Source organism: Schistocerca cancellata, chromosome 1 (assembly GCF_023864275.1).
Source record: "Schistocerca cancellata isolate TAMUIC-IGC-003103 chromosome 1, iqSchCanc2.1, whole genome shotgun sequence".
Lineage (NCBI taxonomy): Eukaryota > Metazoa > Arthropoda > Insecta > Orthoptera > Acrididae > Schistocerca > Schistocerca cancellata.
The window spans coordinates 670,233,396-670,250,096 of NC_064626.1; the positions used below are offsets into that span (position 1 = coordinate 670,233,396).

Consider the following 16,701-nt stretch of genomic DNA (forward strand, 5'->3'; position numbering starts at 1 on the left):
GTAGAGAGGATATAAAATGTAGACTGGCAATGGCAAGGAAAGCGTTTCTGCAGAAGAGAAATTTGTTAACATCAAGTATAGATTTAAATGTCAGGAAGTTGTTTCTGAAAGTATTTGTATGGAGTGTAGCCATGTATGGAAGTGAAACATGGACGATAAATAGTTTGGACAAGAAGAGAATAGAAGCTTTCGAAATGTGGCGCTATAGAAGAATGCTGAAGATTAGATGGATAGATCAATAACTAATGAGGAGGTATTGAATAGAATTGGGGAGAAGAGGAGTTTCTGGCACAACTCGACTAGAAGAAGGGATTGGTTGGTAGGACATGTCCTGAGGCATCAAGGGATCACCAATTTAGTATTGGAGGGCAGAGTGGAGGGTAAAAATCGTAGAGGGAGACCAAGAGTTGAATACACTAAGCAGATTCAGAAGGATGTAGGTTGCAGTACGTACTGGGAGATGAAGAAGCTTGCACGGGATAGAGTAGCATGGAGAGCTGCATCAAACCAGTCTCAGCACTGAAGACCACAACAACAACATCACAAACTGTGAAGATCACTGAATTGATATGAACTCATAGGGCACCTATTATGTAAAAACTTTCCACAATCTACACAAGGATTACCTAAAAAGCATCCAAAGAAATGCTGTATTACTGGTTAGTTTCGCACCCATTCTACAACGGAAATGAATATTACAACTGTAACGTAATTTTGTAACACTAATAAGAAGCCCATTGCTTCTTTTAAAATATCTGTCGTACTATACGTTATCTATTGCTGTAAAGGTCAAATTACAATAAAATAATAATAATTATTATATATTTTCGATAGTAAATAAATGTCGATGTGTTGAAATATTAGTCGCTCTGGGTAGCTACTCGGTCTTGCGCGCCTTGTCTGGTTCGCACGGCTTCCCGCGATGGAGGTTCGAGTCCTTCCTCAGGCGTGTGTGTGTGTGTGTATGTTGTTCTTAGCGCAAGTTAGTGTAAGTTAGATTAAGTTGTATGTAAGCTTAGGACCGATGACCTCTGCAGTTTGGTCCCATATCACTTACAACAAAATTTTTTCCAATTCTGAAATATTGTTCCAGTTCTCAGCTCCTTACCTCAGCACTTTACCACACAAATCTGATCAAGAACATACAGTATGAAGTTTGCTTTGGTCTTAACAAACTTCAACGTCTTTAGTTCCTCAATTCCGGTACGATAATCCGACTTTTTTCCACATGACCTGACTTTACCCTTCGGTACTGGGTTAAACGATATGACATGACGTAATGTTGGAATCATGGAGGTATAAGGATATATACCTCCATGGTTGGAATACACTCTGACGTGACCGTTCTGTGATAGCGTCGTGACGTGACATGACGACCAGGTGAAGTTGGAGGTTATTGCAAGACAAAACAGAAAACGTGATATGTGAAATACATGTCAACCTTCGTACAGTATGTAATTTAACAGAACCAAATAAAAATTAAATCAAATCAAAGTCTTGCACAATTTTGCCTAAACTTGGTATACAAGTTCAAGCATGCAAATGCTTGTACGCTCGTATAGCTATGTATTATTGTAATTCGGCTAATATTAAGCTTCGTGTACAGCCATTTTACTTGCGCAAGTTTTTCCTACACATCTTGAAGCATGCTTGAGGAAGCACTCTTGCGCACCTGTGCGTTTCAAGCATGGAGGTACCTCCATGGTTTCAAGGATGCAGTTATATGTATGAATAAATCACAATAACAGTATAAATGTCTGTGGAATAATGTACGTAAATGTTGTATCGACAGGTCTGCCAACTTACGTTTGGTAGTGTTTTTAAACTTTAAATGGCTGACGCTGGTGTGACAGATGTGGTGCAGTGGAAAAAACGAGAAAGACCTAAACTTAATAATGATCATGTTTTAAGAAAACGTTTACCACCACGCCTACCTCGCCGGAAACAGGACATTTATATCACAAACAAATCTAATTACAAGGTAATAGTGGACTGTTCGTTGTTTATGTTTGCAGTTTAAAAGGAGTATACGATTCCTTCCCTTAGGAAAGTCGCTTACGCAATGGACTGTTCTTAATTTTAAAGATATTGTGAAATATTTGAAGTGGCGCTTATTTATCTTTCCTATGAATTCTTAAAATTTTTAAAATTCTGAGCTGTCTGTTATTAGGATTTTAATTTACACACACTATACTTATTAGAACTTAGACAATAATTGTAGAAATGCAAGATTTTCATGTTCTGATTAATAGCACTGTATTGTAGGGTCAGCTGGCTCGTAGTGAGAAGCTTTTGGAGAGTGGTGAGCCAGAAATTGTAATTCACGGTCTGGGCGCAGCCGTTACCAGAGCTGTCAACCTCGCTCTTCAGCTTAAGGAGAAGTTCCTTGGGACGGTTGAGCTTTCTGTGAATACCTCAACAGTGGATATCGTTGGTAAGACATATATTTCTATCACAATGACGTAATGGAAACCTGGGATAACAGATTACCTCAAGTGTGGAGAGGAGTTGCTGAATCTCTGTGATTCTGGACGATCATTTTGCACTGTATTTCACCTGTATGTGCTGTTTCCCGTATGCTTGCAAGAAATAGCAAACATTGGAACTGCAGTTATATTGAAACAAGTTTTGTACAAGGATGTATACAAATTTTAGATGAAGCATGTGATTGTTCAGTCCACTGTACTCCTCTATTGCTCTTTGTCTTTTCACATAAGTATTTTGGTCCTTGTTGATTACCTTTCATAGGTGGCCGTAATAGAATTATTGGTCCTTCTCCCCTGTGGCCCTAAATTCTGCCAGTTTCATTTCTGTAATGAGCACCAGATCATGCACAGTGTAGGCCGACTTCCCTATTTACAGAACAATGTTCACAGTTCTGCTAGAGTACTGACTGTCTATTTAGTGATTCAGAGGATTTGGGGATACACATTGCAGTGGTGGTAGGAATAACAGTTGTAATGTATGTAGCCATTGGCTTAAGTGCACTTACAGTGTAGCAGGCTGTTCCACTGCATGCTGCTTTTGTCAGTTTGTTTATGTCAAGGACAATTTGGTGTGGATTGGTGAAATCTATGAATCTCAACACAAAAAAGTGATTGCCGTCATAGATTGATGTATAGCATAGCCTGAGATGTATGTCCATCATCTGTGTTTTGTTTCTCATTTCACAGAAAATTTTGATGATATGGTTAAATTCTAACCTGATAGAATGCAGTGTCAGTAACTTTATATGTAAAGAAATGTTGTGACCGGCTGTGGATAATTGACTTGGGATTCATTGCCTTCAATTCCCATCATTCATTGTGCCTACACATAGTAGGTCAGGAGGAGTGTTCAATATGGGTCTTCAGGTTTGGCCAGTGACATAATGTTAATGGCTTGTGTCAGTCACCTTATGGCACATACCTTCAGAGTTTTGTTGTTGTTTGGCGAAACCAGTGAATGGGGGAAAAAAAACTGGTTGCAGTGTAAGATTTGATCTGTAGCTTAGTCTGAGGTAGGCTATAAGTTATTGTGAGTTGGTGACATCAATGAATGTGGTAATAATAATAATAATAATAATAATAATACTAACTGATTGTGCTGACAAAGTGACCTGTAACTTTGCCCAAGATCTAGATTATGTTGGAAGGTGACAGTTTGGTTGTGATTTGGTAAGCCAACAAATGTGACCCTTGGGAAGCTGGTTGTGGTGACAGACTGATCTATAGTTTAGCCTGTTTGGAAAAAAAACACCAATAACATCACATTACAGTTGCCATATTGTTTACCGGGTTTTTCCCATGTTTCCCTTGTCACTGGTCAAAGCCAAAACTTGTAATGAACATTCCTGTATATGTCAGGTACCAACAGCAACAAGCATCGAAAAAGTCACAGTATACAATAAGTGCACCTTCCCAAGCTGTCACTTGAATACTGCCTTTGTGTAATTTGGTACACACATCTAGTTTGCTTTGCTTATCATTCTCATAATAGCTACATATTTAACCTATTTCTTTGTGACAGAAACAGTTGTGTAAGAAAATAGTTGCCAAAAGGGAAGTCAGTTGTGACTACCTATAAAACTATGTCATTGACCAAAGGTAAACAAACTTAATTTGTACAAATCCCTTACAAAATGAACAGTTACTGTAGGATATATTTACAAATAAATGTGATTTATAATTTGTGTTAGTAAAGTACCATTGGCTGATTTAAAATTAAATATTCCGTTTAAACCTCGAAAGTATGATGGTACTGAAAAGTCCATCAAACATTCAAAGCAAAAGCACAATTAACTAAGTGTTTCTATACCACAGCTCGAAAGAATACTAACATGTGTACTAAAATTGGAAATGCAAGTACTTTTACACTATCATGAAATGTTTCATACTTTTCATGAAGTAAGCGCCATACGAAGTAGTTCCTTAATCTTCTGTAAAAAATAGGAATTGAGGGCCCATCAAAAGGTGCAGTTTCTTTCAAATGTCTGTGTAGTCACACAAGTTATTTGGAGGCTTAGTGTGGGGCCACATATTTTGCCTCCGTTGAAGAAAGAGCAACACACTACTGTAATTTACCTTCCCACTTAGACCTCCAAAAAACGTGAGTAGAATACCAATTGTTGTTGATCATCTTGTGCCTTTGTCCTCAGCATGATCAGCATCACTATAATTCACAGTACTACAGCCTTCATTATTCTCAAACTTAGTGCCATCTGCAGTTGTTGATTTCATATATCGGAGTGTTTTTTTGCACAATGCAGTTCTTGCTTATGTGGGTAATGGAACACCTCAGGGAAATAGCTGACAGCTTAGGAAAGAATGCTGGTATGTTTGCCAGGTGGTCACATCAGAGTCATGGAAGAGGCTCTACCTGCAGCTATTGAATGCCCTGGGTGCACTTGGTTGCAAATCATGGCTCACGTCAGCCCAAATGACCTACCACTTGGATTGTCTGATTTGGTGAAAGCAACTAGCATCACACATGGGGTGTAGGCTAAGCTCATTATTTGTAGCGAGTTTGTTACGTGTGGTGTACCCAGAGTCAGTTGCAGTACTCTGGTTTGAAGTACAGTGGAAGGTCTAAAATAGAGGGTCAGACAATTCTGCAACAAAGTTATAGACACAAATTTCTCAACTTCTATCTGGTAGATAATTGTAGTTTCCCTCTCCCCACCCTACCCCCATCCCAAATTCATTAGGTCAGGCATGCATTGCATGTAGGAGATGACTGCTATGTTAACAAAGTCCATGTAGTGTGCACACGGTTTTTTAAAAGAAAGTTAAAGAATCGCCACTCCCTTTGGATCACTGAAGATTAAACTGCAGAAGCATTCATGGTGAAGTCCCACAATTACTATTGTTTATAAAAGGTAATAATGCCTAGGTAGTATTAGAAACAGAAAATTGGTTAAAAGCAGAAGGGAGCGGCAATGGAATCCTAAGTACAGATTGGAATATTTATCATAAGTATAGGTTAGCAAACTATGGCAGCAGAGTATTTATTGCAGTAAAGAATTCAATAATATCTGTGATATTATTAAAGATTCTGAGTGTGAAATAAATTGGATGAATTTAAGCATTAAAGGTGGGTCAGTAGACATGTTAAGTTGAAGACAGGCACAATTAAGACACTTATATAAAACTTGCAGCCACGACCGTCATCAGCAAGAGAAACACACACCATTCGTACACACAAGCAAGCACCTCTGTGCTCACATGACTGCCGTCTCTAACATGTCGGGCCTGAATTGGCAGTTGTGTGTGTGTGTGTGTGTGTGTGTGTGTGTGTGTGTGTGTGTGTGCGTGTGTGTGTGTGTGTGTGTGTTTCTCTTGCGGATGAAGGCTGTGGTTGAAAGCTTTATGTAAGCTTTTTTTGATTGTGCCTGTCTGCAACTTAACATGTCTTCTTTATGGTAAGTGGCAATCTGTCTTTTCCTACATTGTTGATATTCCTACCCATAGTTTCCATTATTTGAAAGATGGTTCAAAAATGGTTGTCAGATGCATTTGTAGACTGCTTTGGCCAGTAGCAGTACTGGCAGAGTAATTTAGAGAGAACTAGTAGAGTTTCATTTCATGAATAATTTTCCTGCCCAAACTTTGGTAACAGGAGGAGACTTCAGATTTCCAGCTATAGAATAGGAGAGTCATGTGATTAAAACTGGTGCCAAAGACAGGTATTCATGGGCATTATCCTAAATGTCGTACTACAGGCAGATAGTTAGAGAACCAACTCATGAGAGTAATATCTTAAACCACCTCGCAACAAACAGTCCTGAAATTTTCAAATCATTTAAGGTAAAGGGGCATAAATGATCAAGCTGTGGTAGCATCAGTGATTATGGTTGTTATAAGGACTGTTAAGAACAGTAGGACAGTATTCTTATTTAGCAAGGGTGACATGATATAAATAAATTACAGAATATGTTAGTAGTCAACCTCAAATACACAGTGCTGAGGACGAAGATGTGGAACACAGGTGGATAAGATTTAAAAGCATAATTGAATATGCCTTAGACAAAGCAAGGTTCTAAGGGATGAGAAAGATCCACAGTGATTTAATAGCCATTTTAGAAAGCTGCTACATAGACACACAAAGATTCATCACAGATTTAAGAGAAGTCAAAAGCCGACCAAAGCAAAACTGAGCATAAGGAGAACAATGAGGGGGGCATTCACTGAGCTTGAAAGTAAAATTTTTCAAGCTGATTTGAGTGGTAACTGTGAGGAGTTATGTTCTAAGTAAAACCAGTAACTGTATTGAAATAGTCTGTTCAGTAACTCAGTGACTATACTCACACCGCAATGTTAGATGACAAAGAGAACGCTGAAATACAGAATTTGTTCTTCCGAAAGTATCTTACCATGGAAGATTATATAAGGTCTTTCCTTTCAATCTTCACATGAACTTCAAAATGGCTGGTATTGAGATAAGTGATAGAATCGAAAAACAGCTACAGTTGCTTAGTAGTGGAAAGACAGCAGCAGTTTATCATAGGTCGCTGAAGCAATAAAGCGTTCCCAGCAACTGAAAGATGTGCATACCATTAAAATCAACATGGATTCCACAAACAGAGATCTTGAGGAAACTCGGCGCACTCTGTTCCTCCATAACAACTATAGTGCTGTAGACATCGGCACTCAGGTTGATGCTGTGTCCCTTGGCTTCAGAAAGCCATGTGATACAGTCCTGCCTTGTCATTTTGTGGGGGGGAGGGGGGATGAGCTTACGGAGCATTGGACCAGATTTGTGACTGGATTCAAGAGTTCCATGCACATTAAACTCAAATGTTGTTGTGGGGGAGAGGGGGGGGGGGAATTTGGACAAATGTAAAGATAATTTCAGGAGTACCCAAAGGAAGTGTGATGAGACCATTACCAAGGTTGCCACAGGTAATGGAAATCAGGAAATATCAGGGAAATTTGGAAAAACAAAAAAACTGGAAAAATCTCATTTTTGTCTCAATAGATGAAATGGTTTGTTTACTGAAGTGTCATGCATCATCGCTGGATGGGTGCAGCTGAGTATGTGTGCAGTTTCCCTACCCCTTCATTACTACCACTTCTCCCCTTCTTACCATCCCCTCAGCTTGCAGTCAGTGCTGCCACCACTTCTTGCTGTTAGCCCAGCAGTTGCTAACGAGAGGCAGGGACTCATGAGGAGTGGTTTGTTTAGACCTGATTCTCAGAGACTAGAGACAGCAGCTGGAGGTGGTGGTCATGTGTGCGAGAGTTGTGTCTGAGCGATCCTTTATGGTGAGTTGCTACCTATCCTCATTATTATTGATCCTCAGATTATTTGAACAAGTTATCGGTTGCATGTATTGATCACTGTGGTCTAATTTCATCAACATGCTGTCTGTGACTCGCAAATAGCTGGTCGCACAAGTGGATTGCACAACAGGCCAAAACTGCAGGCTGTTTTTGTGGTTATCTCTAAACATTTTGGTGCTTCAAAAGTAGTTCATATATTAGAAAGTATGAACGATAAGAAGAAGAAAGTTATCAGCCACTAGTGGTTTGTACTCTATGTACTCGTATACTTCTTGAAAGAAGCGCCACACAATACCTGTAAAATAATAGTTATAACACGGTTGGTGATAACCGACAATAACAAACATAGTAGAACCAACATTTTATTAGCAGAGGCTTATTTTTAGCTGAGATTATTTCTGAAATCAGTGAAGGTACTTTAAATCTGTCGTGTGACTTCAAGGAACACACATTTTGGTCACAGAATGTGTTTCAAAATAACATCAATGGTCTTAATGGAACACGTGTACCATTTGGTTTGCTTTCTCCATCTGAAAACAGTTCATTACAAATTATGTTGGAGTTAGTACTTAAGATTTTTGCTCACATCAGGAAACACCGTCTGCTTGCAAGATTTTTTAAGATGTTTCCGTGTTTGCACTGTTGTTTCTTGTACCTTACCTGCAAAGATGGATTGTCAACTTACGTCTTAACTTACCCTTGAGACCTCAAAACTTGTCTCGGGAAAATGCTGAAACTTGTCTGGAAGTCAGGAAATTTATGTGGGGAAACTTGTGGCAACCCTGATTACTGTTCACAATATGTGTAAATGATTTAGAGAATAGTGTCTGAAGCTCCATGAGAATTTTTGCACATGGTACAGTTGAACCAAAATTTTAGTGGTTGGGAGTGGAGGACTGGGCTCTTATTAACTGATGAGGTTGAGCTGAATATCATTTATTGAAATATTTATTTGAGGCAGGTTCAAAAATTTTGAAGGCTACAGTGGAGGTTCCAGTGTGGCTGCGAGATCATCAGTTGGGGGGAGATTTCGGGCATCACTGATCACCCAGTAATGTCCACAGACCTGTAACTGAGGTTGGTACAAGATACATGGCCCAATTGTATTGTAACCAACTTCTTAATAAGGCAGGCAACACAGTATGTGAGATGAATATGGAATGTAATGCCCCCCTCGAGCACGCAGAAGTGCCACAACATGATGTGGCATGGGCTTGACTAATGTCTGAAGTACTGCTGGAGGGAATTGACGTATGAGGAGTGGAAATCTCTTCTGAACAGCATGTTCCAAGGCATCCCAGAGATGCTCAATAATGCTCTTGTCTGGGGAGTTTGGTTTCCAGCAGAAGTGTGTTCCTGGAGCCACTTTGTAGCATTTCTGGACGTATGGGTCCAGTTCTTGCAGGATCTCTTTGTGGCTGCAGCAATGTCAGAGATTTGATGTTTTACTGGATACCTGATATCAACTGTTCACTCGTGATATGGTTGCATGGAAAAATCCTCACTTCATCACTGCCTTGGAGATGCTGTGCCCCATCACTTGTGTGCCAACTATAACACCACGTTCAAACTCACTTAAATCTTGATAACCTGCCATCGTGGCAGCAGTAACTGATCTAACTACTGTGCCAGACACTTGTTGCCTTATATAGGCGTTACTGACCACAGCACCGTATTCTGCCTTTTCACGTATCTCTGTACCAGTTTCTTTGGTGCTTAAGTGTGTATCAAGAACGTTCAGGAGGGATATTACAGTTAAAGTTTTATAAATCCTACATATTAATAAAATTTGTAGCTTAAAAACTTTCTGTAATCCATAAACCCTCATTTAATAAAAAAATTTCAAAGCTGACTCCAAATCTTAACATGTTCAAAAGATTAAATTTTAATCATGCAATGTTAACAAAATTGTATAGCCTTGAAGAAATAAAATAATTTAAAAGACTATCTAAAATCCGCAGATTCTCATTTCAAAAATGGAATTTCAAAACTGAATCCCAATGTTATCATTACTGAATAGATAGAACTTTAATTATGTGATAGTGCACTCTCATATTTTGATAATTAATGACACTGTTTGACTTGCCATCTCAGCAGGCTTCTGCTGTACAATAATCAAAGGTAATTGAATCCATTGTTATTTAGTTTGCCGTCATGGACAATAACTCATCCATCATAACAAGTTATACCATATAAAAAAAAAAAAACAATTAATCCTGATCACCGATTAGGCTAAACATATACAACACGCGACTACTAGTGCCCGCTGCACCACATTAGTTGTATGGCACTACATGCTGAGCTCTCAACACGCCGAAGCATCAGCAGCCCAAGGAATCATCAGCTAAAGTAATTCATTTATCATGCAGTGCAATTCAAATTACTTAGCACAATTTAAAGTAGATTTATTCCAGCATAACAGCCCATTGATTTTCATAAGTATCACTTACGCTAGGTAACTAATAACTATACTAGCCTATCACATCTAAACTAAAAATTAAGAGGCAGTTCTATTAAGACACAAGAAAATTTCTTCCACTAGTGTTTGTAATTAAATGAAGTACAACATTTACTACAAGCATACAAAGGCTGTATACCTTATCACAACTTACAAAATCATCAGTTTTCTGTTCCCGTAACAAAACCGTAAATAGACTTCCTTGCACTTGTCAGTAGAATGCATCAGGTGTGTAATACTTTCACAGGCACTACTGATGAAGTACAAACCTCCTCTTTTTTATCACCTGTTGGTGCCAGAGAAATAAATCTCAACAAGAATTCCAAATACAATAAAGTCTTGCATGATCAGCGCAAATGCGTAAATTGTCACATCCTTGTAGCAGTCGGCATAGAGAGAGGGAGAATTAACAACCCACAGCTTGCTATAGACTCAAGCAAGACAAAAAGGACAGCAGCAGTACCATACTACAGCACTGGAACGTCTGATGAAGTCATATTTCCTGCAAACATTTCACATTAATGAAGACAACACTGACCTTGTTCCATATTCATAGATGGTGCACGTGACCCCCCCACACAAACTCCATAGTTAGCTTGTGACATCTACTGTCCAAATGTTTCCACAGAATTCCAATCCTGCTCACTGCACGTGCAATAGCAGCTCTTCACTACAAGATTTTTTTATACAAAACAATATGGTGAACATTTGGTAAAATAGTAAAACAAAGAGCTCATAGTGAGTGCAAGGATGGCATAAAATCCAATTACATGCCGCTCATAATATCACCCACAAGAACGTGCTTGCACGAGATGACCACTAACTACGGCAACGATGTTGAACTACAGTAATTAACAGCAGTTCCAAGGCATAACAGAGACCAATCACTCAACTTAAAGGGGCAGTGTCTATACAGTAAACAGGCTTCTGCATTTTGGATCAATAACCTGCACACTATTGTATTAAAATCCTTTCAAACTGATAACTCAGATGTCTTGTGCATGATTCACAGTTGCAGAGCTGCTATTCAATGATGTGGCCATGGACACCAATCAAAAATCCTAGCTCTATTGTGCCTGAGCTGCACAACACTAATTTGGCGATCAAACCAAAAGTTCTAATGGGTACCAAGTTAGAGCGCCAACTGACAGCTTCTCGCCTCCACTATGCACTGCATGTCCACCAGAGAGGGTGTTCACTCTACAGCTTGGAGGCCAGTTAAGGATCAGCACCCTCAAAGACCGGTGCCAGCAAGTAGACGCATGTATTCAGATTGTCAGAATGGTGGACATCCAGCACACTATTATCTATAAGAAGGTGACAACGTCAGAAGACTGTAGTGAAATGCAGCAAGATCTGCAGTCGTTTCATGAGTTGTGCAGAAACTGGCAGTTGACTAGAACGTTAAAAAAGTGACATATAATGTATATATGTAGGAGAAGAAATCTGCTACCATACAAATATGCTGTTGGTGACGAATTGATGGAAACAGTAACTATCATAAAATATCTAGGAGTAACCATCTGGAGCGACCTTAAATAAATAAAAAATAGTAGGGAAAGCAGATTGCAGATAGATTTAGAGGAAGAATCTAAAGGAAATGTAACTCATCCATGAAAGAAGTGGCTTACAAAACACTTCTTCTGCTGATTCTTCAGTACTGCTCATCAGCCAGAGACTCTTCCCAGGATGAATTATTAGATGACATAGACAAAATCCGATGAAGAGTGCACATTTCACCATGGGACCATTTAGTCAGTGCAAGAGCATTATGGAGGTGCTAAACAAATTCCAGTAGTACAAGAGATACATTGTGCATTACAGAGAGATTTACAATTAAAATTCGGTGAGTGTGTGTTTCTAGAAAAGTTGGACAGCATTTTACTAGTCACACATGCATCTGACAAAATGACCACAGTGAGAAAATTAGAGTTAATATGGAGGTCAACCCACAATCATTTTTCCTGTATGCCCTTTGCAAATGGAACAGGGAAGGGGGTATGAGGTAATGGTATGAAGTGGTTATAACGAATGTGCAGCTACTTGTGGAGGTCCAGTGTGGTCTGTAATTATGGTATGGTAGCAAAACTTCGTAGATATGCTAATGCCTTAATAAGGATATATGCTAATGCACTAATGAGGAACCAATTTATCCTGGAAAATAAATTAGTTACAATTGTGGGCACTAGGTGCAAATCTGCTGCTGTACACTGTTCGTATGATAGTACAACATCCATGCTGTCATTTACCAAGCCATAATGTGAGTGAGTGAACAGTAAGGCTATTGAGGAGAAAGACCGTGCACTGTTAGTGAAACTGTTCTTTGTGAACAACAGCAATTACAGTGCAGCACTGAGAGAGTACTGCTGACTGAAAGGTATGAGAAGAGAGTTAGTCTCATTAAATGGTGTAAAGAAGATGAAGATGAAATTCGAAAACACAGGTGAACTTGGTGTGGCCATTCTCTCCCAGTGGAAGTTATTGAGAAGGTTGCTATTGCTGTAACTGGCCTTGTAGCATGAGGCCCAGGTAGTGCTAGTGCTTATGCAGTACCACAAGAATCGTCCATCCCACAGTCAACAGTACAGAAAGTTTTGTGGTCTGTTTTACTCCAGTATCCATGCAAGATCCAGATGTTGCATCAACTGAAACCTCATGATACCTAGCAATGATCTGAATTTGCTCTTCGGTTTCTGGCATGGTTCGAAGTTTGTGACATGTGACCAGGCAATATTTTATGGAGTGACAAGGCACATTTTACACTAGAGGATGTGGTGAATACACAGAACTGTCAAATGTAGACTACCGTATTTACTCGAATCTAAGCCGCACTCGAATCTAAGCCACACCTGAAAAATGAGACTCAAAATCAAGGAAAAAAAAATTTTCCCGAATCTAAGCCGCACCTGAAATTTGAGATTCTAAATTCAAGGGGAGAAAAAAGTTTTAGGCCTCATCTCCAAATCGAAACAAAGTTGGTCCATTGTAATATGAGACAAAATTTAGGTCGAATGAATGACGATACAGCTACAGTAGTTTGGTTCGAGTCGTAACCTTAGCAGTTAAGCTTTACCAGGTAACCATTGCTATGCGTCAGACGCTCCGTCTGTATTTGTACGGGTACCCTTCCTTTTTCACTTGCTTCGTCTGGTTTGAATTGATTGCTTACTTTTCTTTAATCTGATAAGCGCCGTTTTCTTTGTTATAGGTGTTTACGTCACTCTAAGCTGAAAATGCATTACTGTACTGTGTCACGCATTGTTTGCCGCATTCTGATAGTGCGTGTTTACGGCCTGTTGCGGCTCGCGGCATGGCTTGCTTTTGTGCGCACTACCGCCACTTACAATTTAAAAAAAAAAAAGGGGAGGAATCGTCTCATTAGTGAAACAATGGCAAGAGACTGCAATTTGTTGTTACTTACGCTGCTGCTTTCTTTGATAATGATCAGCAAGAACCAAATAATACATTGCGTATGATAGAAGATGTTCTGAACGAGAGTTTAGCGAAAATTTTTCTCTGTTTGAAAATCTTTGCAGACACCTCTTTAGTACATTACATTCTGCACAAAAATTAGAGTCATCTTAGATTTAAAAATCTAGTCAATTGCTGTGCTTCATTTCTGACTGTATCACTATTAGGCATAAGAATAATACGAATATAAACATGACATGATATGTATATTCTTCCGCGTTTGCTGTTGTCTCACTCTAGTTTCGTAGTTTATTAGGCAGACAGGATTTAAATGAGAGAGCAGCAAACACATAACAATACATGGCAAAATGTTTATATTCTTATTATTCTTATGGTGAAGAGAATACTGCATGTGATTCACAATTCATAGAAGTTCCTATTAGCCAACCATCTCTTCTCACAAGTAGGAAAAAATTCAGAACGTAGAGTTGGCCATATTGACAAACATCCCAAACAGTCTTGCCAATCGGATTTTTGTAGTACATTGAAATGCTGCTACATTCGAAGATGAACAATACGGAATTTGTATTTACTTCGTTGGATAATGTATGAAAATGCAGGGGTCGAAACTTGGGGGCGGAGAAAAAAAGCTCGTCTTCCACCTTTTTTTTTTACTGACACAGAGGATTTAGTGCCAGTATTTATCTTTGTGCCTACAAAGCATGCCTGTGTAGCGCTACATATATTCGACGGCATAAGTTAGTTGGGGCGGCACCCACCAACATTTTTCAGAACTTCTGCTTGCTTTGCACTCGATTCTAAGCTGCAGGTGGTTTTTTCGATTATGAAAACTGGAAAAAAAGTGCGGCTTAGATTCAAGTAAATACGATACTGTTAAACCACATGGTTTGCATGAAGAGCCAATGCACTCACCGTATGTGACTGTGTGGTGTGTATTCACTAACACCTTTATTCTTGGTCTATTCTTCTTTTAAGAGAATAGACCTAGAGGGCCTGTCAAGTGTACTGCGACATCTGCATATTATCGAGACTTCTTTGTACAGCATGTGATTCTTGCTTTGGAGGTGCACAGCTGTGTGGAAACCACTGTTTTCATGCAAGTTGAGGCACTTGATGTCACTCACCAAGTGAATGACATGTTTTTTATCTTTAGAGGCTTTCCTGATGCATGGCATACTAGATGACTTGATCTGAAGCCAAGTGATTTTTGGTTCTGGGGATATCTAAAAAATGTGTTTACCAGGGACGTTCGGTTTCTACCTGATCTGAAGGCCAGTATACAGGAATACATTGCTCAGAGTCCACCAAAACTGTTGCAAACAACTCTTGATCGCATCATTTTGCAGATGTGGCATCTTGTCGACATGTTCGTATTGGAAAAATTGCATAAACAGTGGTTAATAATAAAATCAACATTATGCCTCTCACTCATTTGACCTTCTCTGCTGGCATCCAATTCCTAATCCATTATGTGTGGTAACATTACTGTACATCTTTCTTGCAATCACAATGCCGTGTTTGCACCTGGTGGCCAAAATTTGAACTAATTTTTTTCCATCATGGATTGGCTCTGCATTACCACATTAGCATATCTACCAAATTTAGTTGCCATATCATAATTATAGCCCACACTCTACCACTATGCATAGTTGCAGTTTAAGTATAACCACTTGGTACCCTTCACTAGACATTGTCTGTTTTTTTGTGACTTGTAGATGTAGATGTTGATGAGTCTTGAGCTCTTGATGCAACATTAGCAGCATATGATAAATTTGATCTTTTACAATGTGTTAAATACACCAAACTTCCATTTATTTCTTGTCAGAGCTCAGTATTGTTAAAAGGAAGGGACTCACCAGGTATCCATTTTGGTTCAGTTGGTAAAGATAATGATTTTGTATCCATCACACCATATTTCCCTAAAATTCTCATCACATGTGAAGACTGATTAATATAAATATATTTGTCAAACTTTTTTGAATTGTAATAGTAGGAAGTAATCAACATTTTCTACAGTTATCTGAAAATGTTTACCCAACAGTTCAGTAAATTTAGTTGTTGCATCAATAGGGCCCACAGTCACTCCATTTTCAAAATAATACAGCAGTATTGGTCTTCACTATGAAACATGCATGGATGTGAACAGCTCCATGGGTGGCGGCGTGACGGCAGCCTCAGCGTCCATCGGTTCTGGCACCGCTGGAGGAACACAGTGGTGGCCAGAGGTGGGGCCATTGCGGCAGCGAGAGGCGTCCGTCTGGTGCAGGTGACCGGACTGGCAGTGGTGGCATTGGCAGGAGTGCCCGTGACCGCGAACGGCGGAGGCCGCAAGTGGTGGAGGCCTCCAATTCTGCCTGAAAATAACCAGCTGCAGAAAACCGAGGATGGCACAAACAGGTGTGTTTCCGGTGTTGCTTGACAGTGCCGGAGAGATCAGAAATGACAAATAAGGTGTGGCCAAGCTGGCGAAGAATGCGCCCCTGCTCCCAGTGCTGCCTGCTGGAGAAAATGCAATATAACACCAAATCATTCAGCGTTAAGCCAGAACGAGGCGAAGCAGCAGGAGCGTGCGGCGGCGGGTGCAAAAGCTGCAGGAGTGACCGATGGGTGCGGCCACATAGCAATTCCTCTGGGGAACGGATGCCCCGCGGCTGGGAGCAATATGAAGACAGGAAAGTCCAGAGCATGCGCTAGTGAGAGTGCGTGGCGCGCATCTTGCTCATCTGCGATTTAAACGTACGCACAAAGCATTCTGCCTCGCCGTTCGACTGGGGGTGGAACGGGGCTGAGGTCAGATGATGAATACCATTAGCAGCGCAGAACGCTTCAAACTCTGAGGACACGAATTGGGGGCCAGTGTTGGAGACAATAACTTCAGGAAGGCCCTCAATACAAAAAATAGATGCCAAAGCCCGAATAGTACTGGCAGATGTAGTAGAAGACATAGGTACAACAAAAGGAAAGTTGCTGTATGCATCAATAACTATCAGCCACAGGAGTCCCAGAAAGGACCCGCAAAACCAATATGAATGCGCTGCCAAGGTGCAGTGG

At 39.9% G+C, this 16,701-nt stretch overlaps 1 protein-coding gene across 3 annotated transcripts in view; it reads left to right on the top strand.

Annotated features, from left to right (window-relative positions):
• The first annotated feature begins 1,341 nt into the window (after positions 1 to 1,341).
• LOC126183846 (transmembrane protein 203-like) overlaps positions 1,342 to 16,701 on the top strand; it is a 44,131-nt gene continuing 28,771 nt past the window's right edge. Inside the window, exons 1-3 of one of the 3 annotated variants that reach the window (XM_049926140.1) lie at positions 1,342 to 1,450; positions 1,793 to 1,981; positions 2,266 to 2,434. In XM_049926140.1, coding sequence (XP_049782097.1) covers positions 1,832 to 1,981; positions 2,266 to 2,434 — 319 coding nt within the window. In that variant the 5' untranslated portion in view covers positions 1,342 to 1,450; positions 1,793 to 1,831. Of the gene's footprint in view, positions 1,451 to 1,668; positions 1,982 to 2,265; positions 2,435 to 16,701 lie in introns of those variants that run through there. The other 2 variants (XM_049926132.1, XM_049926149.1) reach the window with 2 other exon arrangements.